Source organism: Somniosus microcephalus, chromosome 8, assembly GCF_052327205.1.
Source record: "Somniosus microcephalus isolate GS21.2 chromosome 8, FLI_Smic_1.0, whole genome shotgun sequence".
In the NCBI taxonomy this organism is placed as follows: domain Eukaryota; kingdom Metazoa; phylum Chordata; class Chondrichthyes; order Squaliformes; family Somniosidae; genus Somniosus; species Somniosus microcephalus.
Genome location: NC_140994.1, coordinates 143,671,013 through 143,698,347, shown reverse-complemented (window position 1 = coordinate 143,698,347; position 27,335 = coordinate 143,671,013). Strand labels below are relative to the sequence as shown.

At 43.1% G+C, this 27,335-nt stretch overlaps 1 protein-coding gene and 1 long non-coding RNA gene across 6 annotated transcripts in view; one reads left to right on the top strand and one right to left on the bottom strand.

The window, feature by feature from the left end:
* Nucleotides 1-14,989, top strand: part of LOC147113845 (uncharacterized) — a 37,684-nt gene extending 22,695 nt beyond the window's left edge. For both annotated transcript variants that reach the window (XR_015079289.1, XR_015079290.1), the window contains exon 3: nucleotides 14,559-14,989. This is a non-coding gene — a long non-coding RNA (uncharacterized LOC147113845). The remainder of the gene's footprint in view (nucleotides 1-14,558) is intronic.
* pfdn1 (prefoldin subunit 1) overlaps nucleotides 2,776-27,335 on the bottom strand; it is a 105,103-nt gene continuing 80,543 nt past the window's right edge. For 3 of the 4 annotated variants that reach the window (XM_085995202.1, XM_085995203.1, XM_085995205.1), the window contains exon 5: nucleotides 2,933-2,998. In XM_085995202.1, the coding sequence (XP_085851328.1) occupies nucleotides 2,968-2,998 (31 nt within the window). In that variant the 3' untranslated portion in view covers nucleotides 2,933-2,967. Of the gene's footprint in view, nucleotides 2,999-27,335 lie in introns of all 4 variants that reach the window. The other variant, XM_085995204.1, reaches the window with a different exon arrangement.

The following is a 27,335-nucleotide window of genomic DNA, read 5'->3' as shown; positions in this document are numbered from 1 at the left end:
ATGTTATCTAGCTTGTCTTCAAATAATTTTGAAAAACTCAGCATGAACTACTAGATGCTAAAGAAAGATATTCAATCCATATTGTTGATTGAATGGTACTGATACAGCTGTAGAAATTACATACATGGCCAATGCTCAGGCTGCACAATCTAAATTCAGCTCAGCTCTATCAAGTCCAAGCCCCGATTTTTGGGAGAAGCGGAGACCTTAAAGTAAAAACTTTAATAAAAGTTTTAAAAGACAATAATACCATGGTAGACTTCTGGAGTTTCATGTTTTGTCAGAAACTGCATTTGCATCCACGTTATGGATTTGAAGCACTACCCCATATTTTTGTACGATACAGTAGCCCAGTGCCAGTTGTTATACTAAAAGGGGAGGGGGGGAAACTTAATGGAAGGAGTCAGAATTACACCTTAGCCGAGAGACTGATCAGCAAATTTAATTCTTCACATCTTTTAAAATTGGGGACCACATTAACTTGGAGACATGTCTACCAGGAAACATTAAAGTGCTCGCCACTCTTCCAGTAGACCTCATTTTAAAGACTGTAAAAGAGAAAAGACTTACATTTTTATAATGTTTCATCATATCTCTCAAATACTCCAAAATGTTATTATACATTATGCCATGAAGTATAAACAAAATACTCAGTGAGGTATTTCTTACCTTCCATTTACCATCTGAATATTTCTGAGATGCTCCAAAGTACAAATGCACCCACAGTGGCAGTTACACCCAGAGCTTTTAAAAAATTCTTTACTGTGTAACATGTGGTGAAACTTTGCTTCGGTGAAAAGAAATTGTTTGCTTTCAAAGGGCTCTTAAGGATTATATTGTCCAGCCTGAAACACACCTGGGGACAATGTCATTGTGTCTCCTCCATCAGTACTCAATATTCATTTAAATATTTCAATACAAAGATATACAGTATTTGGGTAATGGTCAACACTGGCATGAGGGTTTTTTTTTTTTTTTTAAAAACTTCCTACAGTTTGGGCTCACAGAGGAATATGGTTTTAGTGTAAAATCCATTTTAATTTTAAAAAGCATAATGATAAGATGCATATCTTTTTCTTAAAAAACCAAGTAAAGTTTGCCAAATATTAGATAACCTACCTTCAAGTATGGCTTTCCTTATTATGTAGTGTTGCACTGACCTTTTAATACAAGTGCACGATGTCCATCAATTCATTGGATGCCTTCCCAAATGCAGATGCACTCTGAGCAGTGCATCCATTTTCACATATAGTTTCATCTACAGTTTTATTTGTATTTATCTTAGTCTTGAGCTTGCAGATGACAATATTTGGCAAGACGTAGGAATAGGTTCACGAGGTCTTTGCATTTTTTAAACAAATGCTTTGCTTGAAAAACAATCAATCAAAGGTGCATTAGCAGTACATGGCATTTTGTGGTGTATGCTAGTGTCGTGATTATGTTACTGGACTAGTAATTCAGAGGAATGGGCTAATAATCCAAAGAACGAGTTCAAATCCAACCTTGGCATTTTTAGAATTTAAATTCTGGAAATAAAAAGCTGCCAAAAGTGACCATGAAGCTATTGGATTGTTGAAAAAAACCCAACTGGTTCACTATTACCCAGTCTAGCCTATATGTGACTCCAGTCTCTCAGCATTGTGGCTGACTCTTAACTGACCCCTGAAGTGACCTAGCAAGCAAAAGGCAGCCCACTATCACCTTCTCAGGGCAACTCGGGGTGGGCAATAAATGCCGGCCTTGCCAGCGACGCCCACATAAATTAATAAAATACAAAGATACATGTTATGTTCTTATGTACACTACTAGTAGCCCTGATGTCACTGTTAGACAGTGGATTTGTCCACAACATAGGTAGGATAGTTGGTTGAGGATTTATTCTTGAGCCAACTATTTAAATCCAAAATAAAAAAGGTTAAGCTCCTCTTTAAATGACTGGGAAACATTGGGGCAAATTTTGCTAAGCGTACTTCTTGTTGGCAGCTATAAGACGGCTTTAGTGTCCACAATAATAACCTAGCCAAAATTATCTTAGGGACTTGGAGGACAGCAAGTGTTAAAATTACAATAAAAAGTATATAATCCAAGACTTTATAACACTGGCGAATGGAACACCTTTTTATAGTATGATGTTTTATTTTCATCTTACCAGATTCTTCTCATCATGCAGAACAAATAATGAGACTGTTTCAAAGCAAGACATCTCATATATTCACAAATACACATTCATATAATCTTACATTCCCAATGTGAAAACAGATCCAGATTTAGGGAAGTAGTGGTGGTGTATTATAAACCTGTCTTACGATCAGTTTACCTATTGTATATACTTTAGGATACCAGATACACAGAAAACACAGGACTGCTTTCTAAACAACACAGGCTACCGAAATTTCAGTGTTAAAGTAACTGCTGTAAAATGGAGTGGGGCTGCTTACATTTACCACATAAACAGAAATAAGGTTTTGCCTTTTTGATGAAGATACTGAACAATTGAACAAAGGAAATATGGTAATAAAAGTGTAGCTGAATTTGGAGATCATACAAAGCAGTAACAGTACCACACAGACCACTGGAACGAGGTGCTCCTGTAAGAAAAATGAGCAGTTGTACAGGTAAGGTGTACCATTTCAGCTGTTTTTATATTAACGTTTGTTTCGGTTTGATTCCAGCAGATTGCTGTTTATGAGCCAGCTCCTGCCATTTACACTACTAAATCCAACTCCTTTAATCTGGCAGCAGGATCATAGACCCACGAAGAAAACTGGGTCTACAACTGTACCAGGGTGATAGACTTGTTAATGCCAGGAGCTGGCTCACAGACACCAGTCTCCTAGAATCCAACCTAAACGAGCACCAGTATAAAAGTGGCTTCTGTTTAATTTTGAAGAACAGTTCCCAGTAGCATAAACTGTTATTGTCCTCTTCTGGCCATTAGCATTTCTCTGATGTTGTCTTCTGCATCTTTCACACTGCGTTCCAAATAAGACTTTCGTTGCTGTCAAAAGAAAAAGAATATGTGCACAGTTAGTTTGTTTTTAAATTATCTTGATTTAATTTTTCCTATTAATGTTTTTAAAGAGACCACAATAATTGCCAAATCTGCCTTTTAATTATATATGATAACCAGTAACAAACTAAACCACTGAAAACAATCTCTTGAGCATACAGGGCAAAACCAGTAGTGATTTGACAGATCACACGACACAGGTATTTCAGACTGAAGTGTAAATAAAGCGAGCTCAAATGTTAGCAAGTCTGCAACCACAGGATACTGAACAAACTCTTTTGTCACAAGAGGTTAGTTTCTTTTCTTAAAAATGTTAGCATAGAATTCTATCCATACAAACAAATTGAAGTTTAGTTAATGGACATTCTGATTTAATAATTTACCCGTGGTACGTACCTTTCTAATCATGATTAATATACAAGTCCCATAACAGAAAAGCACAAAACATGTTTTGAGTTTTCCTTTAAATTTTCCAAAAATGACAGCCAGAATATACAATACTATCAATATTCTCTTGTGTAACGTTTTATTTTTCTATGTAAGTGTACACTTACTGTTTTATCTTGTTAATTCATGTAATTTTCCCCATGCTATCCAAACACCTATGTTGTTTTTATCAATCTCCATCAGCTCAATTGTGATGTTATGCTGCACACCCAATTCCTGTTTTGGTCACTTAATTCCCACTGCTGGAAAGTTCCTAAATCCAATATTCCAGAAATAGATTTATTATTAATCAGACAGTGAAACTACCCACACACAGTTCAGGACTGTCATGACACTCCACAGATCCAAAAATCTTCATTGGCACTGCAAAAGGAGCAGAGTTGCTATAGAAGCTGGACTTGGTAAACATGACCTCGCATCTTCCACTTATTGGAAGGCTATAAAATGCCTTCTATTTTCCCGTCATTGCCAGAAGCTTTGCACAACCCAAGGCCAAGTGGATGTGGCCTTCAACCAGGCTTTCAGTGATGCCCAGAGTTCTGGATATTAATTAATCATGATTAGGAAGGTACGTACCACGGGTAAATTATTAAACCAGAATGTCCATTAACTAGGAGTTCCTAAGCTTAGCATCTTCATGGGGCAGTTGATATCATAAACTCAGTGGAGGAGTAATTGAATCACATGCTACCATTCCCATGGAACAGTAGCCCGGTTCTCCAATATAACCAGCACCACAAAAGTTTACTTTGTTTGAATAATAAATTTAATTAAAGACAGTGTCAATAGCGCTGTAGAAAATAGCTACCATTATTCTGAAATGTTTTAATAAGTATTCATAAAGAGTGGTGTAATTGATTTTAGACTTTTAACTCCAGATAGATTCATAATGGATCAGAGTAAAATCAAGCACAAAAGTTCAAGGTAGGAAATAACTTCCCATTCACGCCCATAGAATTTAATCCAGGTCGAACACTTGAACGTATAATCCCGATTCAATTATAAAATATAATCACAAGTACTCAGGTTTTTTTTTTGCACAGTACACAAGATCATCAGACCAACATGTATTTTTAAAAAATATATAATCTTGACAAATATTATATTGTGTACTAGCTGGAGTGCCCGGCGGTGCAGAGGGTTATTTGAAGGCATGTTGTTGTTGGGAGAGAGGGAGAGACTGGGGGAGAAGAGAGACGGGGGAGAGAGAGAGAGAGAGAGAGAGAGAGAGAGAGAGAGAGAGAGAGAGAGAGAGAAAGAAAAAGCCAGCGAGATAAACCCGGATTAGCGAGGCACCGAAACAGAGCCCGAGCAGCAGCCGCAGCACGGAGCCTGAACCGCGAGAACGGAGACCGGGAGGAGCGGCCCGAACCGGGACAACAAGTAAGAGGCCTGGGGAGGGCGAACCCGAGAACGCGAGGCCCAGAGACCGCGGGATCGGAGATCGGGAGGAGCGGCCCGAACCGGGACAGCAAGTAAGAGGCCTGGGGAGGGCGAACGTGAGACCTCGGGATCGGAGACCGGGAGGAGCGGCCCGAACCGGGACAGCAAGTAAGAGGCCTGGGGAGGGCGAACGCGAGGCCCAGAGACCGCGGGATCGGAGACCGGGAGGAGCGGCCCGAACCGGGAAAGCGAGTAAGAGACCTGGGGAGGGTGAACACGAGGCCCAGAGACCGCGAGGTCGGAGAACGGGAGGAGCGGCCCGAACCAGGACAGTGAATAAGAGGCCTGGGGAGGGTGAACCCGAGACCACGAGGCCCAGAGACAGCGGGATCGGAGACCGGGAGACCAGGGCAGAAAACAGCCTGGTGAGTCAAAAAACCCGGGGGCCTGAGACCGACACGACGACGCGAGGAGAGCCGCCCGGAGCGCGGAGAGCAAACGAGTCCGAGGAACGGAGAGTGGACGATTTTGGAACAAGGAAAGAGAGAGCGAGTCCGAGGCCCGGAGAGCGAGTGAGAGAGTTGGAAGAGGAAAACACCGGAGAAAAAAGTTTTACATAATTCTACCTAAGTTTCATATTATTCAAATTTAGTTCGAAAAAAAAAAAAAAAAATAGTTTAATCTTATCTAAATTTATTTCGAAAAAAAGAAAAAACCTGAAAAAAGAACAACAAACCCGCGAGAAAAAGGAATAGAAACCCGAGAGAATAGATAAACTACCCGAACCAAGAGCCTGTGAAAGAAAAAGAGAAACTTTTAAGAGCAACTATATCAAAGATGAACCCCTGAAAAACTTTCAATTTTGGACCTAAAAGTGGGATAAAGTGGAACAGGAAAAAAAAAAAGAAAAAAAGTTATATATCTGAGACAAAAACAAACGACTACAATGAGCAGGGAAATGACATATCCTGAGCATTACACAAAAAATAAAACAAAGGAAAAATACAAGGACATAACACTAAAAAGTAACCCAGAGGTCCTCTACGTTGACTATACCACACACACAGGGATTAAGACGAAGAACAACCTCATATTCTACACCGACTCCACTCCCTCATGGAAGGAGACTTTAAAAAAACACTACGCATACGTCTTCAGTGAAGGTATTGGCAGTGGAGGCAGACTGAAAATATGTAAAGATGGAAATCTAGATAAAGATGACCCCCTGTTAACCATAAGCTACTACATCAAAACAGGAAAGATCATGATACAGGGGAATGCAGAAAATCTGAACTCCTTCGAAAAAGATTTCCCCCAGTTGAAAACTAATGCAGCCACAAAGAGGACCAAAGGACAGGAGGCAATAGAGATTCAAACAGAGGATGAGGAGAGCCAAGCGGAGGAAGAAGAGAGACCAGCAGAGGCAATCACCTCCCTGCCCATCTCCACCCCCCCCACACCTCTCAACGCAAACACAATGCTGAAGGAGAGTATGTCCAAACTAGAACTCGATTTCAACGAATACAGAGAAACACAGGCCAAGAATCTGAAGGAGGAACTCAAACAGCTGAAAACGGAAAACGAGTCCACCATCCACAAGCTGAGAAAGACCGTAGAGGAACAAAGAAATGAGATCAAAGAACTCCATACTCAGCTAAACAAAACTATGGAGGCCGTAGAAAGGCTCAGCAGGCAACACAAAACTCCTAAGGTCCAAAAACCTGATGACACAAAAACAACACACACAAGGACACAGAACCCGTCGGATGCAACCCCACACGAGAACACATCAAAAGCCCCAAACCCCGCTCTTGCCACACAGTCTATCCCAGAAACCCAGCCAACAACCAGCCCTCAGTCGAGCCATGCCAAGACTACGGCTACCCAGTCCTCACACACAGGAACACAAAAACCATCAGATACCCCCCCAAACGAGGACACACCGAAAGCCTCAAACCCTGCTCCTGCCACACAACATATCCCAGAAACCCAGCCAACAACCAGCCATCAGTCGAGTCTTGCCAAGACTACTGTTACCCAGTCTGAAAAACCAGCCCCTCAGGCAGTCCTGCTGACCGACTCCAACGGAAAGTTTCTGGACCCCCAGAGGCTGTTCCCAGGCCATCAAGTCCTGAAAAAATGGTGCAGCAACACAGACCAAGCAATGAAGATCCTGAACAAAGAATCCCTTGGTAGCCCCAAATGGATTGTGATCCACACAGGCACGAACGACCTACGCACACTACGGGGAGACACTGCTAGGGCAATGAGCAAGATGGCGGAAAAGGCCAGCAGGGAATTCCCCGAGACACAGATCGTGATCTCCACACTACTGCCCAGAAAGGACACCCCAGCCCATATAATCCACAACGCCAACAGGGAAATCGACAAGAGATGTTCTGTCCTCCCCAACGTCTACCTGGCCCATCATCCAAACATCAACACAAGGGACCTCTGACGAAATACATCTACTCAAACAGCGGATGTGGGTCTTCGCAAAAAACCTCATAAACACTGCCAAAAGACGCAGCCGTCCCACCCCCTCTACCATTGGGAGCCCTAACCCAAACAGGACCACCAATGCACCCCACCCCCCTATACAAAACCAACAACAGAACCGTGCTTTTATACCTGACCCAAGACCCCCCTCTAGACCACAGACTATAGACCAAGAACTGAGAAAGATCATGACGATGATGAACAGCCTGATAGAAAGCCGGAGAGGAATGCACTAAAATATTAATATTGTTATTTATCATTATCATTATTGTTATCTTATCAGTATTATTACTATTATTAGATAGCTATATGTGCATGCCTCATGAAATTTATACTAAATCATCATTTAGCATTATAGAAATTAGTGTTTCCACACTCATCCCACAAAATAGGTCCATTTTATTTCGTTTTTTTTGAACTATATAAATGCGTTCTTTCCACATAAGCTGCTGGAATATCCAGGGCCTCCGCTCCTCAACTTTTGGGATGAAGAGTACAGACCCTGAATTCCTAAAAGCTATAAAAGACATTGATATAATTGTGTTAACAGAAACATGGTGCCAAAAGGACGTGCCGACCCAATGTACCATGAAATCATTGTGCCCTCAGTAAAGAACACTAAAACACGCAAGGGCAGAACCTCCGGGGGAATATTGGTGTGGTATAAGGGAGAACTGGACAAACACATCTCACCGGTAAAACAGGGAAAATCACACGTATGGCTAAAACTAGATAAAAATATAGGAATATCAAAAAAAGATGTTTACTTATGTGCGATCTACATACCTCCAATAGAATCGCCATATTTCGAAGAGGAGTTATTTGATACTCTCCACATGGAAATCAGCCATTTCCAGGCCCAAGGAAAGGTGATAATATGTGGGGACCTAAATGCAAGGACCGGTTGTGAACCTGACTTCATAGACCCACAGGGAAACAACCATGTGTTTGGCCAGACCCCTTTAGATGTCACACCAGCCATCGCAAATCGGAACAACCTTGATCGTGAAATAAATAAAAGCGGTAGAGAGGTAGTGCAACTCTGCCGAGCCTTAGGCCTGTACATAGTTAACGGTAGGTTCAGAGGGGACTCCCTAGGGAGACTCACATACTCAACTCTTGGGTCTAGTGTGGTGGACTATACAATCACTGACCTGGACCCCTGCGATATCAACTCATTCACTGTCAGGCAGCAATCCCCCCTCTCAGACCATAACCAAATAAATATGTACCTTAAACTATCTGCCCAAAATACAGACACAAAAAAGGAACCCAGTAAGCTCCATAAAATAAACCAGACATACAGATGGGCCCCAGACAGTGGAGAAAAATTCATCACAGCACTAAAGTCACCCGATCTCACAAGTAAAATATCAAAATTTAAAGAAAACCCATACGAGATCACCAGAGATGGTGTAAACATGGCCATAGAGGATATAAATATGATCTTCCATGAGGCAGCTGTAAAAGCCGACCTTGTGAAACAGAAGAGGAAGCGTCACAAAAGACAAAATAAAAATAAGAAATGGTTTGACCACGAATGCAAAAATGCCAGAAAAGACCTGAGAAAAATATCAAACCAAAAGCATCGCCATCCAAACAATCCGGACCTACGTACTAGATACAATGAAACCCTCAAAAGATATAAACACACCATTAGGAACAAAACACAAAACTATACCCACAAAATACTCGAAGAAATTGAAAACTCCATCAATCCAAAACAATTCTGGGAAATGTGGAATAACCTGAGTACAACACAATTGCAAGCATTACCAATCCAAGATGGCGACATCTGGAGAACACATTTTGAAAACCTCTACAAAGACATCCCAATAAACGAAACAAACCCAAGTCAACATCAGGTCACAGAAAAACTCCACACATTAGAAGCAACAATTAAAGACAACCAAAACCCTCTAGACTCCCCAATCACATGGAAAGAACTGGCCACAAAAACAAAATCTCTCCACCTAAAGAAAGCCTGTGGCCCAGACAACATCAAAAATGAAATGCTCAAGTTCAGCAATATGGAGATGCAGGGTGCGGTACTCAAATTATTCAACATCATATTACGTTCAGGCTGTTTTCCCGATATCTGGTGCCAAGGACTAATCTCCCCCATATATAAAAGTGGAAACAAATCAGACCCCAAATAACTACCGCGGCATCTGTGTCAACAGTTGTCTAGGGAAGTTATTCTGCAGTATTCTAAATAGTAGATTACTTGATTTTCTTAACAAACATAATATCCTCAGAAAAAACCAAATAGGCTTTCTTCCAAAACACCGCACCGCCGACCATATCTATACCCTTCACACCCTCATTGAAAAACATATACACCAAACAAAAAATGGGAAAATATTCGCCTGTTTCATCGACTTCAAGAAAGCCTTTGACTCTATATGGCACGAAGGGCTCTATTATAAACTTCTTCAGTGTGGAATAGGGGGCAAAGTCTATGACCTTATTAAATCAATGTATCTGAAAAACAAATGCGGGGTCAAAATTGGAGACAAACGCACCGATTTCTTCACCCAGAGAAGAGGCGTCCGGCAGGGCTGCAATTTGAGCCCGACCCTGTTCAACATATACATAAATGAATTAGCAGACATGCTGGAGCAAAGCGAGTCACCAGGTCTCCGTCTCCTGGATGGAGAAGTGAAATCCCTGTTCTATGCGGACGACCTGGTCCTGCTGTCTCCCACAGAACAGGGATTACAGCAACAACTAGACCTACTCGACAAATACTGCCAAAATTGGGCTCTAACAGTAAATCTAAAAAAAAACATCATGATTTTTCAAAAAAGGCCCAGATGTCAGGAAAACAAATACCAGTTTACCCTCAGTGATACCACTATAGGACACACTATGAGCTACACCTACCTTGGTCTAACTATTACAGCATCAGGGAGCTTCAACATAGCAGTGAATGCACTAAAAGAAAAAGCTCGAAGAGCCCTATATGCAATAAAAAGAAAATTCTACAACATCCAAATCCCAATCAAAATCTGGCTCAAAATATTTGACAGCATAATCCTGCCCATTGCACTGTACGGTAGTGAAGTATGGGGCCCGCTAAATCACCAAAGCTACACCAAATGGGAAAAACACACAATAGAAGCCCTACATGCAGAATTCTGCCGAAGCATCCTTCGCATCCAAAGAAAAACGCCAACAAATGCATGCAGAGCCGAACTAGGCAGATACCCACTGATAATAAACATCCAAAAACGAGCACTAAACTTCCTAAATCACCTCAAATCTAGCTCCCCAGACACCCTTCATTTCAAAGCATTTCAGACCCAAAAGCTAAACCCAGAAAAGAGTCCCCTGAGTCAGCTGCTACTGAAACTAAGTACTCAGCCGGACCCTGACCAACCCCAGACCAACACAGCCGTCCAAACACCAATCCGAGTGAACCAAATCATTAAACAATGCAAAGAAACCTACCTGGAACATTGGAACAAAATAACCGAAAGCCAAAGCAGATTAGAATGTTACCGGGCCCTAAAAAGAGAATATAAACTGGCAGACTACCTCACGACCATCAGAGACACAAAACAGAGACAGACCCTCACCAGGTACAGACTAAGCGACCACCAACTGGAAATTGAAAAAGGCAGATACAAGAAATCCTGGCAGCCTAGAGAGAATAGAATATGCGATCAATGTCTGGCCGGCGAGGTTGAAACAGAAATGCATTTCCTCCTAAAATGCGAAAAATTCAACACATCAAGAAACATATTATTCAACAAGCTAAGCCAAACAACCCCAGATTTCAAGGAATTGGATGACCTGTCAAAATTGAGATTAGTCCTGGGAGAAGGAGACAGACCATACCTTGGGGCCAAATATGTAACAACATGTCACAACCTGAGGACTGTTTAAAATTAAGACTGTTTAAAATTAATATTGAATGTACCAAATGAAGTACAAAGACTGTTTAAAATTAATATTGTTTAAAAGTAATATTGTATGTACCCAACAAATGTCAAATCGATTGACACCTACAAAATGTTGAAAATGTACCTTTTTGCTATGTAAGCTTTGGCAATATGGTTCTCTGTAAACTTTCATGCCAATAAAGCATTTGAATTTGAATTTGAATTTGATTTGAGAGAGAGAGACAGACTGGGGGGGAGAGAGAGAGACTGGGGGGGGGAGAGAGAGAGAGAGAGAGAGGGAAAGAGAGAGGGGGAGGGAGAGAGAGAGACTGGGGGGGGAAAGAGAGAGATGGGGGGGACGAGAGAGAGAGAGACTGCTGGATTTAGTTCGGGATTAGCCTGGAGAGAGAGGGGGGGGAAGGAGCGCCTCAGGTCTGGCCCGATGGACCCCTGCGAAGGAAGGAAGGATGAAGGCGAGCTCTCCCTCCCTCTCCCACCCCCTCACTCTCTCTCTCTCCCTCCCCGTCTCTCCCTGCTTTACTCTCTCTCCCTCCCTCCCCTTCTCCTCACCCTCCCTCCCCTTCTCCTCACCCTCCCTCCCCTTCTCCTCACCCTCCCTCCCCTTCTCCTCACCCTCCCTCCCCTTCTCCCCCCCGCCCCCTCTCCCTCCCTGCTCTCCCTCCCCCTCTCCTCTCCCTCCCCCTCCCTGATTTCCTCCCTCTCCCTCCCTCTCGCTCTCTCCCTTTCCTCCGAGCCCGGATGCGGTGAGCCGAAGCCCCCGTGTGCGGCCGAGCGCGTGAGGCCCGGCCCGACTCTCAGGTACCGCTCCGGGCCACCGCCGACGTTCACGTGCTCGCTGTCTCCTGCCCCGCCAGCCTTTACCAAGATGGCGGTGATGGCTACGCTCGGCTCAGTCCCGTCGGGCCAGCCTTTACCAAGATGGCAGCAACCGTGGGCCGCTGGTTTGGAATCGGGCCCAGCGGGACGGGCGGTACCTAGCTTGGGCGTGGCTGGCGAGGAGAGGCCGAGGCTTCGAGGCCTGAGGCCTGCAGGCAGCTCATCCACCGCCGAGGGGGGGAAAGCCCGAGTCCCCTTTGCAAAAGGATTTTTTTTTCTTTTAAAGCCAACTTTTTTTTTTGCTGGAAATCTATATTTCAAAATAAACACACAAAGTGGGAAAAATAAATCAATAGTTAGGAATCAAGATGGCGGCCACTCACCTCAGCTCAGAAGGATTAGGCCCGCCCGCACATGCAATGAAACGCCCCCCCGTGACGCATCGATTGGTCAACCATCAGGTTAATCCCCTGTACGATTGGTCAACCATCATGTCACTCAACGCTAATGAGCGGAATTTTGCCGTTTTTTGAACCTTTTTTGTATACTGTCCGAACAATTTTTGTCTGACCAAAAAGTAAATACGCCTATTAGACTCCCCTAATGATAAGCTTTCTTTTGATATAACATGTGTGTAGGTACGCTCTATAACTTTTGATTGTATAGACAGACAGACAAGCTCTTTTATATATATGGATAATTAAAGATTTTCATATGCATTCAACTGAAATATGAGTGACTAAATTGATTGACGTTTAAATTGCTTACTCTTTGTAAACAATTACTTACAGGAAAGACCTAAGGTACCAAGATCAAATTTGATTGAGAGAGAGAAGGAAGTTGCATTTCAGCTCAATCACTATTCTGTAGACTACACACAGCAAGGTCCACATTGAACAGCATGAATGATCAGGTTTTTTTTTCCAGTGGTGTCAGTTGAATGTTAGTCAGCTATTCAAAAACTCTTCATAATTCAATCCCACATGGAACTACATTAATATTTGCAGCTACACCAATTTACAATAGGATTCTATAATTATTGTAAGTCAACACTGCTGCTCTATTGTACATTTCTATACTTCTATCTGTCAGCATGCGTGTGAGGGAGATTAGGGTTTAATGGGCAGAAACCAAATGGATTAGAATTTTACATCTTAAATAGCAGCTTCATTCTGGAGACGGGGCCACTTTGCATACAGTAGTAGTTGGGTAGAGGAATGTGTCCCCCAGTCACTGTAATCTCCTGGAACTTTTTTGATCGCCTTCAGGGGTCGGATAGGAACTTCCCAGAGATTTTTCCAAATTGGCCGTAGGTTTTTATTCCCCTGGGTTTTTTTGCCTGTCCAAGGAGATTGCGTGGCCGGTGGGCAGAGGGGAGAGCAGATGAGGGTGATGGTGTGTAGACAAGACATTCTCAGTGCACCAGCCAATCTTTTCCTGTCCATCATTTTTCTTATGTTTGTAATTCACTACTTATTTTAAAGCTTAATATCAATAAATGCATTGTGCGCATCTATTTTTCCTGTATTTTTCAGCTTTCCATGTAGAATAACCTCACTGCATCATGATATCTCTTGCTGTGCCCATGCATACACAAAGCTGTCTCTGACGTGGTCCTACTCAGCTATTTAATTCAGCTTTCTGCCACGGAGGCTGATGTGCTCTTTCTCATTACAGCACTGTCAGGGTTCTGCAGCTCCATTAACTCATCAGAAAGACATTCAGCAGAGAGAGACTGGTGAGATACACAATGGACAGATTTCAGAAAAGTAATGAGGAAAGACTGTGACACACACGGAGATTAGGAAAAGAGGATTTCAATGCAAAATAAAAGATCAACATGAATATTGAAATAATCTGACCAGTGCAAATTTTAAAATATAATTCCAAAATATGAATGATGCAAAATAATATTCAAAGATTTCAATAAACATCACTCTCCTGCATTATAAATTTGTCCAATGTTTCTCCATGACCAGTATAACAGGAATTCAACAACATCATAGAATCATACAGCGCAGTAGGAGGCCATTCGGCCCATCGTGTCTGTGTTGGCTCTTTGAAAGAGCTGTCCAATTAGTCCCACTCCCCTGCTCTTTCCACATCTCCCTGCAAATCTTTCCTTTTCAAGTATATATCCAATTCCCTTTTGAAAGTTACTACTGAACCTGCTTCAACTACTTTTCAGGCAATGCATTCCAGATCATAATAACTCAGCGAGTAAAAATTCTTAACTGCCCCTGGCTTTTTTTCCCCAATTACCTTACATATAATACATTATTTTCTTACATGCTGTAACATTCCTGTTATTATAAATCAGAGCTTGTTATGTTTTGCTGTTTGTGGGAGCTTGCTGTGCGCAAATTAGCTGCCGTGTTTCCTACATTACAACAGTGGCTACACTTCAAAAAGTACTTAATTGACTGTAAAGCACTTTGGGACGTCCGGTGGTTGTGAAAGGTGCTATATAAATGCAAGTCTTTTTTCTTTTACAGCATCATCTGACTTGCCATGGGAGATCCAAGAGTTATCACATAAGCACATGAAGTGGGGCATGACAAAAGGCCATTCTTGGTGTTGCTCCTTCTAATAGCCTAAGTATAGCTTGTGCTATCATGGGATCTACCCAACGTATTTAACCTCAAGAAAATATAACCACAGATAAAATTTCCAAATTTGAAAATTCCTCCCTAACTGCTGAAGATATGCAAGCAAAAACTGCAGGACATCAATATGGCATTGCAATCTACATTATTTAACCCTGACCAGTTGCACTCCATAGATGATATCATCCCAACAGGACTGGAACCACTGTGCTAACCAGAGTATTTGATCTTTATCTACATGTATACTTACAGACTTCAATCCTGTTCTTAACTAGACATTCATGCAACTTCTTTTTTAAATAAAAAGATATTTAACAATGCACCATTAACTACTTATGAATCAATCTATTCTACAGGTGTACAACTGGAAAAATTATTCTTCTGATTTTGAATAATAGTTGTTGCATGTTAATTTTATACTACAGTACATAGTTATGCACTCACAATTTAAATCAATTTAATCCATTTAAACCTGCTTTTTTTCTACATTACCCATCCTTTCAGCATTTACAAAAAACCCTGATCATGTTCCTGCTCAATTTTCTTTTTTCTTATCAAAGAAAGTTTAGTTCTGTAAGCCTTTCATTATTGTAAGCCTTTCATTATTTTAAAGAGTTTTAACAATGATCCAGATCAGCTGATGTACATGCCCGTCTCATGTCTGTCAGTAGGGGGCAGACTTATTTCAGGAAATATATTACAGGAAATACATTACTGCTTCAGTTTCAGAAAAAATGTTCGAAATAAAATGGGTGCAAATGTACCTGGGAGTGTTCTGCTGTCTGCCAGCACACAGAACTATATAGAACTTCAATGCTAAAAGAAACAGCATGACCAGCAATTTCTTACAAAAATATGTGCCCATCAATCTTACCAAGAAATATTTATGTACAGCCAGAGCCTGCACAGCAGAACCTGTGAAATAACATTACAGATGAAGTGCATTAAAGGGGCTGTAATTTTGTAGCGAGGAGAGGATAAACTCACATTATTCACTAAATCAGCTCCTTTTCTTTGTTCCTGGTTTCCCTAACATTACTTTTATTACTACAGGTATCTTCCATCATTCATTTTCCATTTGTGTTTCCTATCAATGGAGTATTCATAATGTTCTGTTAAAGAGAAATTTCTGAATACTCAGAAGTACATCCAATGAGATAGCTTTAGCTATTCTGATCAGTAGCAACAATCAGTGCTCAATTTATTTAGGTTCAACTAATACCATTATCACACACCGACAATATTTTATTTGAGATCCCAACTAACTTGCAAGAAATGCTCTCAACGCCAGGATTTTGGCTTTACTGCAACATGAAAGTAGCATAAATGAGGAATGTGCAAAATCTATCTACAGAAAATAAAGTGGATGCAAATTGCTCATAATTGATAATCTTCTCTTTTTCAAGTTCACGTACATACCTACACGAGCACTTTGCAGACTAAACATAACTGATTTCAATTAGATTGGGAAATTAACCCAAAACTCATCCTTACTGTACAAATTAAAATTTTGTAAAATCACTGCATACATGTTTTGTATCAGATTTTAGCACAATTGTTTTTGTTTACTGTGTAAATTACTGTATAAAACACAAAGCTGGATATGCAAAAAAATACATTATTTACAATATATATTCACAGATATATCTCAGACATCTATTAGTGAAATTGTGAGAACTGCCCAAAAATAGTAAAACTTGATATCTCTGCTTCTCAAGCAGAAGCACCAAGTTAGAATTGCAAAATAACAACAGAAAATGCTGGAAAAACTCAGCAGGCCAGGCAACATCTGTGGAGAGAAAATAGAGTCAACGTTTCAGGTCAGAACCCTTTGTCAAGGGGTTTTGACCCAAAACGTTGACTCTATTTTCTCTCCACGGATATTGCCTGGCCTGCTGAGTTTTTCCAGCATTTTCTGTTGTTATTTCGGATTTCCAGCATCTGCAGTATTTTTCTATCATATCAAGTTAGAATTGCACTTGGTTTAAGTGAAACAAATTATATTTTGTTCCAAATGATATTAAAAAGTCAGTGAAAAAAGAAAAAACTACCATTTCAAATTTAAAAACCTGTTGTGTTTTTCTTTAAATTGTTTAATTTTGTGACTTCTAATATTTTCAAATGATAAAGACTACTTATTAGGCAGATGAGATTTCTACAACTGCACTTTTCTTGGTTCTAATGAAGATCAAAGAACAATGCAGCTGACCTTTGTCCAAGGACAAACAGCTGCAGTCTACTGGCAATCAGCCAATCCAGTCACTGCCAATATGATGTGTGTTCAGCTTCTTTCCACACATCGAACTCCCATTAAATGTTCCCACCCAATCCTTCAGTGATGCAACTTAACTGACTAGTGACAAAGTCAGGTACTGAGGTGTCAGCCCAACCTACAACCATATATGGAGTTCATTTCCTGTAGGAGCATACAGTTCTGATGCGGCTGCATCATAGTAAGTCACCAGATTGACAAGTTAAAACTCAGCACATATGGGTAAGAAAGATTCTGTGGCATTCAAGTTTTGCAACCCAATAATTTGTCAAAGTTAATGACAGGTCTGTACAACATACCTATGCTCACCTGATAAAATCTCTTTGTAGTGGTGATGACTACCTCTAATTTACAACTAGGTGCTCATGTGGCTTCAATCAGAAATAAACGTGCGGTCATCCGGTCTACCCAGCAGGGATTTACCACCATGTATATCAACTGCATTGTAAAAAAGTGGCTCAAATTTTATTCCGCCAGCAAGTTAGTACTTCATGAATGGCTCACAAGTCAAGGTCAGACTTCAGCAAGTTCACATTTCTGCATCCAATACTGGAAAAGGATACTGGACTTGAACGCAATATATTTGGGGATACTAAATAATCTGATTTCAGCAAATGCACCCAGAACTCCAAGCAGCCCAAATTCCACTTCAGTTTCAGGTCTGAGGTACAAACCAACTCAGAGAAGGTCAATGCCCTCTAGCCAGATCACTCTTGAACTAGCACGCCTGATTTTCTCCTATTCATAGCCAGCTCACAGAGGGATTTCCATTTACATACCCTGGCTGCCATGCATAAGAACATACGAAATAGGAGGAGTAGGCCATTCGGCCCCTTGAGCCTGCTCCGCCATTCAATATCATCTGATTTTGGCCTCAACTCCTTTCCTGCCCGCTCCCCATAACTCTTGACTCCTGTTTTTCAAAAAACTGTCTATCTCCACCTTGAATATATTCAATGACTCAGCCTCCACAGCTCTCTGGGGTAGAGAAATCCAAAGATTCACGACCCTCAGAGAAGAAATTCCTCCTCATCTCCGTTTTAAATGGGCGACCCCTTATTCTGAAACCATGCCTAGTTCTAGATTCCCCCACGAGGGGAAACATCCTCTCTGCCTCTACCCTGTCAAGTCCCCTCAGAATCTTATATGTTTCAATAAGATCACCTCGCATTCTTCTAAACCCCAATGAGTATAGGCCCAACCTGCTCAACCTTTCCTCATAAGACAACCCCTTCAACTCAGGAATCAACCTCGTGAACCTTCTCTGAACTGCCGCCACGGCAAGTATATCCTTCCTTAAGAGACGACCAAAACTGTACGCAATACTCCAGATGTGGTCTCACCAACGTCCTGTACAGTTGTAGCAAGACTTCCCTACTTTTATACTCTATCCCCCTTGCAATAAAGGCCAGTATTCCATTTGCCTTCCTAATTACTTGCTGTACCTGCATGCTAACTTTTTGTTGTTTCATGTACAAGGGCACCTAGATCCCTCTGTACTGCAGCATTCTGTAGTCTCTCTCCATTTAAATAATATTTTGCTTTTTTATTCTTCCTACCAAAGTGGATAACATTACATTTTCCCACATTATACTCCATCTGCCAAATTTTTGCCCACTCACTTAACCTATCTATATCTCTTTGCAGACTTGTTGTGTCCTCCTCACAACTTGCTTTCCCACCTATCTTTGTATCATCAGAAAATTTGGCAACAATACACTCGGTCCCTTCATCCAAGTCATTAATATAGATTGTAAATAGTTGAGGCCCCAGCACTGATCCCTGTGGCACCCTCCTTTTTGCCCCTTGATTAGCTACTATTATTGGGATGCCTTTAGTGTCTTCTACCATGAAGATTGATAAAAAATATTTGTTCAAAGTCTCTGCCATTTCCCTGTTTCGCATTATTAATTCCCCAGTCTCATCCTCTAAGGGACCAACTTTTACTTTAGCTACTCTCTTCCTTTTTATATATCTGTAGAAGCTCTTACTGTCTTTAATATTTCTTGCTAGTTTACTCTCAATTTATCTTCTCCCTCTTTATTTTTTAGTCATCCTTTGCTGGTTTCTAAAAATTTCCCAATTATCTGGTCTACAACTAATCTTTGCAACATTGTATGCCCTTTCTTTCAATTTAATACCATCCTTAACTTCCTTAGTTAGCCACAGTTGGTTCATCCTTCTCGTAGAGTCTTTCCTTCTCACTGGAATATACCTTTGCTGAGAGTTATGAAATATCTCCTTAAATGTCTGCCACTGCTCATCTACCGTCTTACCCTTTAACCTGTTTTCCCACTCCACTTTAGCCAACTCTATCTTCATACCTGTGTAATTGCCTTTATCTAAGTTTAAGACACTAGTTTCAGACCCAAGTTTCTCACCCTCAAACTGAATGTGGAATTCTATCATGTTATGATCACTCTTCCCTAGAGGATCCTTTACTATGAGATCATTAATTAATCCTGCCTCATTACACATTACCAGATCTAAAATAGCTTGCTCCCTGGTTGGTTCCACAACATATTGTTCTAAAAAATAATCCCGAATACACTATGAAGCTACCTTTGCCAATTTGATTTGTCCAATCTATATGAAGATTAAAATCGCCCATGATTATTGCAGTACCTTTCTGACAAGCCCCCATTATTTCTTGATTTATACTCTGTCCTACTGTGTAGCTATGGTTAGGGGGCCTATAGGAGTACTCCCACCAGTGACTTTTTTCACTTACTATTTCTTTTCTCCACCCAAACTGATTCCACATCTTGATCTTCTGAGCCAGTATCATTTGTCACTACTGTACTGATCTCATCCTTTATTAACAGAGCTACCCCACCTCCTTTTCCTTTCTGCCTATCCTTCCGAAATGTTAAATACCCCTGAATGCTTACGCATGCTGAATGACTTAAAAAGTGTTAAAAAGTAAAATTCACAACTCTTCAACACGATCCTGCAGCCAAGGTAACCTGAGGGAACTGGGATGGCTAGAGCAGTCATGTTGGGGCAGGGTGAGAGAGGGGCAGCAGCCATATTTTCACCTCCTAAAAGGGCAGTTTATGGAGGGAGGTCAACAAGGATGCTGGATTCAAGTGAATTCCAGAGTCCAATAGCAAACTCAGCACATGAAGTTAGGTTTATAGCTGCAGCTTTGCAGAATAAAGTTAAGTTGATTACATTGCCAACAAAACAGCAGAGGAATAGTTTTGAACATGGTGACTAAGTTAAAAAGCCTTGCCTCTGCTTTGTATCAGTTGTAGTGATTCTGTTCTGCAATTACCCCAACACCCAATAAGTTTAACAGTGTTCTCCGATATTTTGATTTAGTATTGATACTGGTGCTTCGACAGCATTTCTCTTAGCAAAATGTGTAATCGATTTCAATCATTCAGAGAAATATTTTGTTCCTTACGTGGCTTATGTGGAGGAAGTAGGAACAGGTTGAGTAATAACTTAGTCAGGACATGATTAAAGCCTTCAAATCTAGGAGGTAGTTACAATTAACAGGAAATGATTTATCAGTCAAGAGTCTTGTGTATGTGAATAAAAGTGACAAAAGTTTACAGTATAATCCATCAATAAATTATTGACAGCAAATATTGTGAATTCTACTATTAGGCTTGTCATCATCTAAGATTGTCCCTGTGCATTATATGGTCAAGTCTGCCTGTTCAACAAACATTTTAAGACATAGCAAGGCTTTTAAACTTAGTCAGTAAACATTATATCCAAAAGGTCCCAGCGTATTTTCTGTTTGTGTGCATTTCCTTTTTCCATCCCAAATTTCTCCCAGCCTCTCCTGAATGCAGTGATTCCTGTTAGGATATAAATGCTTCCATAGGCTGAGAGTGCCCGCCAGTACCTCACACAAATGACCATTTTTCACACGAGCCTCAGCAGTCAGTATGGGCCAACAATTCATTAGAGTTGAGCTCAGAGTACCTGGATCAATTCTGAGCTCATCCAATGTCCACATACACATTTTTCAGCACTTTCTTCTTCTTAGGCAGTCCCTCGGAACCGAGGATGACTTGCTTCCACATTAAAAATGAGCTCGCAGGTGACTGATTAGTCCAATGCGGGACCTACAGTCTCTGTCACAGGTGGGGCAGACGGTGGTTGCAGGGGCGGGGTGCTTGGGTTGACGTGCGCTCCTTGCGCTGCCTGTGCTTGGCTTCCGCTTGCTCCCGGCGAAGAGACTCGAGGTGTTCGGCGCCTTCCCGGATGCTTCTCCTCCACTTTGTGCGGTCTTGGGCCAGGGATTCCCAGGTGTCGGTGGGGATGTTACACTTTTTCAAGGAGGCTTTGAGGGTGTCCTTGAAGCGTTTCCTCTGCCCACCTGGGGCTCTCTTGCGATGCCGGAGCTTCGAGTAGAGCGCTTGTTTTGGGAGTCTCGTATCGGGCATGCGGACAATGTGACCCGTCCATCGGAGCTGATTGAGCGTGGTCAGAGCTTCGATGCTGGGGATGTTGGCCTGAGCAAGAACACTGACGTTGGTGCGCCTATCCTGCCAATGGATTTGCAGGATCTTGCGGAGGCAGCGTTGGTGGTACCTCTCCAGTGCTTTGAGGTGCCTGCTGTACATGGTCCATGTCTCTGAGGCATACAGCAGGGCAGGTATCACTGCTGCCCTGTAGACCATGAGCTTAATGCCGGATTTGAGGTCCTGGTCTTCAAACACTCTCTTCCTCAGACGACCGAAGGCTGCACTGGCACACTGAAGGCGGTGTTGGACTTCGTCAGCACTTTAGTGTATGATCAAGAGTGGGAACTGTAGTGTTGTAGATGGCCTCTGCTCCACTGGGCTAGAAAGTGGGAAATCGGTCAGGGTTTCTGTTCCTGATCACTGTCCAGATGGATTTGATCAGCCTCAATTGAGATGCTGCCCATGATAAAATAGCCAGCTGCCATACAGTGTGAAGGCTCATACTTGAGCGACAAAGCACGGCATGAAGCATGAGTAGCATCTGTGGGAACCATATCCCAGCAAGCAGTCATGGAGAGGAGGGAGGAAAGGGAAAAAACTGGCAGATAAAGAAAAAAAACAGCAGCTAATTCTGAATGATGAAAAAGAGAATTACAAAATGTTTTCTTCTCAATCCTAGAGGCGTCTCTTTATCTTCAATACTCAGCTTTTAAAGCTTTTCCAATATCCCCATAGATGGCACAATAGCATGGCAGTCCTGACTGATACATAAAATTCAGTGAAGATAATGACCACAGACTTCCTACATCATCATATTTTTGCGACAACCCTTGCAAATGAGTAGCAGAAAAGGCAAATCTACTCATACTATTCTACTGACTATGAGTTCACATAAGTTTTTATTATCTATATGAAACCACTGATCATCACAAAAATATTTTATCGTCTTAGTCATGAGGTAAAATCGGGCTGTAAAAAGTAACAAGGTGGACTTTGCTTTTAAGAATTCCTTTAAGTTTTATCGGGATCAAAAAACATAATTACATTTTTTTCATTAGAGTACTCTACAACCACATATTATTTATTCAATCTAGCAGTAATGCCATGAATTGGAAAGACTCTTCTAAAAAGACAAGCAAGCCTGAGCAACAGTAGAGTATGAAATACACATTACCACTATAGCTATGAAGCTACCCATTGTTTTCAATGATGGTAACATTTTTAATTCACTTTTGGGAAGCAGGTATTGTCAAGAAAAAGGAGGAACATTTCAACAACTTGTGGATAATGTCAAGTCCACAACCACTGCAGGTTTCTTTCTAGAATTTCTAACACAAATGGAAAATAGGGATCACTGAAAAACAAAATCTAAACTATCCCAGTAAGCACAGTTGTTAAGAGGTCCCTTTGCTTCTGATCAATATATTAACAAACTGATTTAATACACATTGGATTCCACCCCAGCCCAGACCAAAATCTCCTCTACTGGCAGTAAGAATCCTACATGAAATGAGTTTAAGTAATCTCAATCTGTGGGCATGGGTTCACAGCACTAAACTATCTCCAACGGGCACAAAATTAGCAATCTCACTCCTAAAGGCCACAGGATGGCTGATGTGGGAAATGAGAAAATATCACACTGCTGCAATAAAGGTCGCCTTTCTGAAACTGGGCTGAGGCACATTGTTGGGGCAGAGTAGAGATAGCTTTTTACTCTGCATCTAATTATACCACACCTTTCTGGGAATGCCTGATGCCAACACTAAAATTAACAGCATTCCATTGCCAGCATTAACAACCCCAATCCTGATAATCATAAAATGAATGTTTAACATCTAAGCCTCCATTACTTCATTTGATTCGCAGCTTTTTATGTTTCTTTTTCCACTCACTCCCCACCCACCCCCCAGCTTGCATTTTATCAAACATCCCACCATTTCCAAGATGCAGAATACTAAAGTAGGAAAAGCCCTGCATTAAATCAAGAGTTTTCTGCAAGTTCCATCATACAGCAAAGACTTCCTGTGGTTCCAGTACCCTTAGTCATACTAAGACAACTAACAAGCCATTTCTTCATTAGAACTCTAGGCTAGCTACGAGTGGGAACGGCTGAATTCGGTGAGTTGGTGAACATTTGTCATCTCTGAGAAATGCCTGTGAGGATGCTGAGGTTTGAGGCCCAAATTTCAGTAAAAGGTGTAGTCAATTAGGCTACACTGGTTGAATCATATTCCAATGGAGAAAACATGACAAAAACTATCCTAAAAACTGGCATATGATTTGCAGTTTGAAAAAAAATCTGAAAGAATTCCGCTACATCTACACTCCTTTAGCACTGACCTGTGGTTACTGACACACTGTCTAGCCTCAGGAAGAAGTGAAACGAAGGTCAGACTAAGATCAGACTGTTACATCCTCCACAATTATAAAGTTGTTCCACCGGAATGTTCTACCTCACCCACTTGAACCACCCACTTTATTGCTGATTCAACCTGCTTTTAACCAGCTCCTTAATCAACACAAAACATCATAGTTTGATACAGCTGCCAAATGAGTTTGGCATTAGACATTTTAATATTGCTAGGAGTACAACATTGCAAAAACTGACAATATAGAAATCTGATGAAGTGGTCAGCAATCAAACAACTCTGCAGACCTCTGGGATCCAAGGAAGCTATTTCAAACACTTACATCCTATGACCTGTCTCTGGAATTATTTTCCAAACCTGCATCACTTTCCTAACTCTCTCCCTGTCTTCAAAACCCTCTTTAAAATCAGACAATTTCAGCTGGGCAATTAACATAAATACAATATGAGCTGAATATATAATAACAATCTGGGGGGCTTTCATAATAATATTGATCATCGCGGTCCTCGTTGATATACCTATCAATTCCTCCAATAAAAGGCGAAGAGTTACGAAGGTGACTAAAGGTTTTTATTGACTAAATAACAGAGCCCACTCTCGTGGGTGATCCGATCCAAGCAGGAGGAATACCAGCCAGTCGCTCACCTTTATACCTGGCCTGGTGGGTGGAGCCAAGGCGGAGTCGGCAGTGGTCATCCCAGGTATAGCAGTGTGGCAAGAGGCGACCTCGTACCGTGATACAATAGTGGTCAGTGATACAGTTATAACGAACAGTGGTGAACAGTGCTAACTACTAACAGTGATACGATAGTGAACGTGGTTTACCACATTCACCCCTTGTTTAGAATTAAGTCCGGCGGGGTGAAGTGTACTACCAATTCTGGTAGGTCAGTCTGTCCGGAGGCTTCGTAAGCCTCTCCGATCGCCGCAGCGGTGGTGTTGCCTTATCCGGTGCTGGTGCCTTATCCGGTGTTGATGCTGGTGTTTGCGTGGTCGGCGAGGGCTCGTGGGGTTCCGGCATGCCGTCTACCTGGGAGGTTGGGGGGGGTGGTGGCGGTGTTTCCGGATCGGCTGAGGGTGCAAGGTCTCGTAGGGAGACAGTGTCCTCCCGCCCGTCTGGGTACGCCACGTAGGCGTACTGGGGGTTGGCGTGCAGGAGGTTCACCCTCTCGACCAGGGGGTCCGTTTTATGGGCCCTCACGTGTTTCCGCAGCCAGACCGGCCCCGGGGCGGTCAGCCAGGTTGGTAGAGTGGTTCCCGTAGTCGACTTCCTGGGGAAAACGAACATTCGTTCATGGGGGGTGGTGTTAGTGGCCGTGCAAAGTAATGACCGGATGGAGTGCAGCGCTGTCGGGAGGACTTCTTGCCAGCGGGAGGTTGGGAGGCCCTTAGACTTTAAGGCTAAGAGGACGGCCTTCCATACCGTCGCGTTCTCTCTTTCCACCTGACCGTTACCTCTGGGGTTGTAGCTGGTGGTCCTGCTTGCTGCAATACCTCTCTCTAGGAGGAATTGCCGGAGTTCCTCGCTCATGAAGGAGGAGCCCCGGTCGCTGTGTATATAGTTCGGGAACCCGAACAAGGCGAAGAGGGCATTCAGGCACTTAATGACCGTGCTACTGGTCATGTCGGGGCAGGGGAAGGCAAAGGGGAAACGGGAGTACTCATCAACGATGTTGAGGAAGTACACATTACGGTCAGAGGACGGGAGGGGCCCCTTAAAGTCGATGCTCAGGCGCTCGAAGGGGCGGGTGGCCTTGATCAGGCTTGCTCGGTCCGGCCTATAGAAGTGCGGTTTGCACTCCGCACAGGTCTGGCAGTTCCTGGTCATGGTCCTGACCTCCTCGATGGAGTAGGTCAGGTTGCGGGCCTTAATGAAATGGTAGAGTCTGGTGACTCCGGGGTGGCAGAGCTGGTCGTGGAGGGTCTGAAGCCTATCGATATGCGCGCTGGCGCATGTCATTCGTGAAAGGGCATCAGGGGATTCGTTCAGCTTGCCTGGCCGGTACAAGATCTCATAATCGTAGGTGGAGAGCTCGATTCTCCATCTCAAAATCTTGTCATTCTTGATTTTGCCCTTCAGCTTGTTATTAAACATGAAAGCCACCGAACGCTGGTCGGTGAGGAGGGTAAATCGTTTGCCTGCCAGGTAGTGCCTCCAGCGCCGTACTGCCTCCACGATCGCCTGGGCCTCTTTCTCGACCGACGAATGTCGGATCTCGGGGCCCTGTAGGGTCCTTGAGAAGAAGGCCACTGGCCTCCCCTCCTGGTTTAGGGTGGCGGCTAAGGCGAAGTCGGATGCGTCGCTCTCCACCTGGAAGGGGATGGACTCGTCCACTGCGTGCATCGTGGCCTTGGCTATGTCTCCCTTAATGAGGGAGAAGGCCGCGCACGCCTCCTCCGTGAGGGGGAAGGAAGTGGCTTTCAGGAGGGGTCTGGCTTTGTCCGCGTAATTGGGTACCCATTGGGCATAGTAGGCGAAAAGCCCCAGGGTTCTCCTAAGTGCTTTAGGGCAGTGGGGGAGGGGTAGCTCCATGAGGGGGCGCATTCTTTCTGGGTCGGGGCCGATGATTCCGTTCTCCACTACGCAGCCGAGGATGGCAAGGCGCGTGGTGTTAAACACGCATTTCTCCTTATTGTAGGTGAGGTTCAGCCGTTGGGCCGTACGGAGGAATTTCTCCAGATTCGCGTCATGTTCCTGCCGGTCGCGGCCGCAGATAGTGACGTTATCTAGGTAGGGGAATGTAGCCTGCAGTTCGTTCTGGTCAACCATCTGGTCCATCTCCCTTTGGAAGACCGAGACCCCATTAGTGACACCGAAGGGGACCCTAAGGAAGTGGTATAGGCGCCCATTCGCCTCGAAGGCGGTATACTGGCGGTCCTCAGGGTGGATAGGGAGTTGGTGGTAGGCCGACTTCAGGTCGATGGTCGAGAATACTTTATACTGTGCAATCTGATTGACCATGTCAGATATGCGGGGGAGGGGGTATGCGTCCAGCTGGGTATATCTGTTTATGGTCTGGCTGTAGTCGATGACCAGGCGGTTTTTATCGCCGGTCTTTACGACTACGACCTGGGCACGCCAGGGGCTGCTGCTCCCCTCGATAATGCCCTCTTTCAGGAGGCGCCGCACCTCAGAGCTAATGAAGGCTCTGTCCCCGGCGCTATACCGCCTGCTCTTGGTAGCGACGGGTTTGCAGTCAGGGGTAAGGTTAGCAAACAGAGAGGGTGGCGGGACCTTGAGGGTGGAGAGGCTGCAGGTGTTACGCGGTGGGCGGTTTAACGTTTGCTGGTTGTTGACTGAGTGGGGGGGAGGGGTCCACCGTATGCTAGGGTTACGCTTTGGAGGTGGGATTGGAAGTCCAGCCCTAGTAGGACGGCAGCGCAGAGATGGGGGAGGACGAGGAGTTTAAAGTTTTTATACTCCGTGCCCTTAACCGACAGGGTCACGACACAGTAGCCGCTGATGTCCGTGGCGTGGGACCTCGATGCCATCGAGATTCGGCTGCGCGTTGGTAGGACAGAGAGGGAGTAGTGGCTCACCGTGTCTGGGTGGATGAAGCTCTCCGTGCTTCCGCTGTCGAACAGGCAGGTCGTGGCGTGG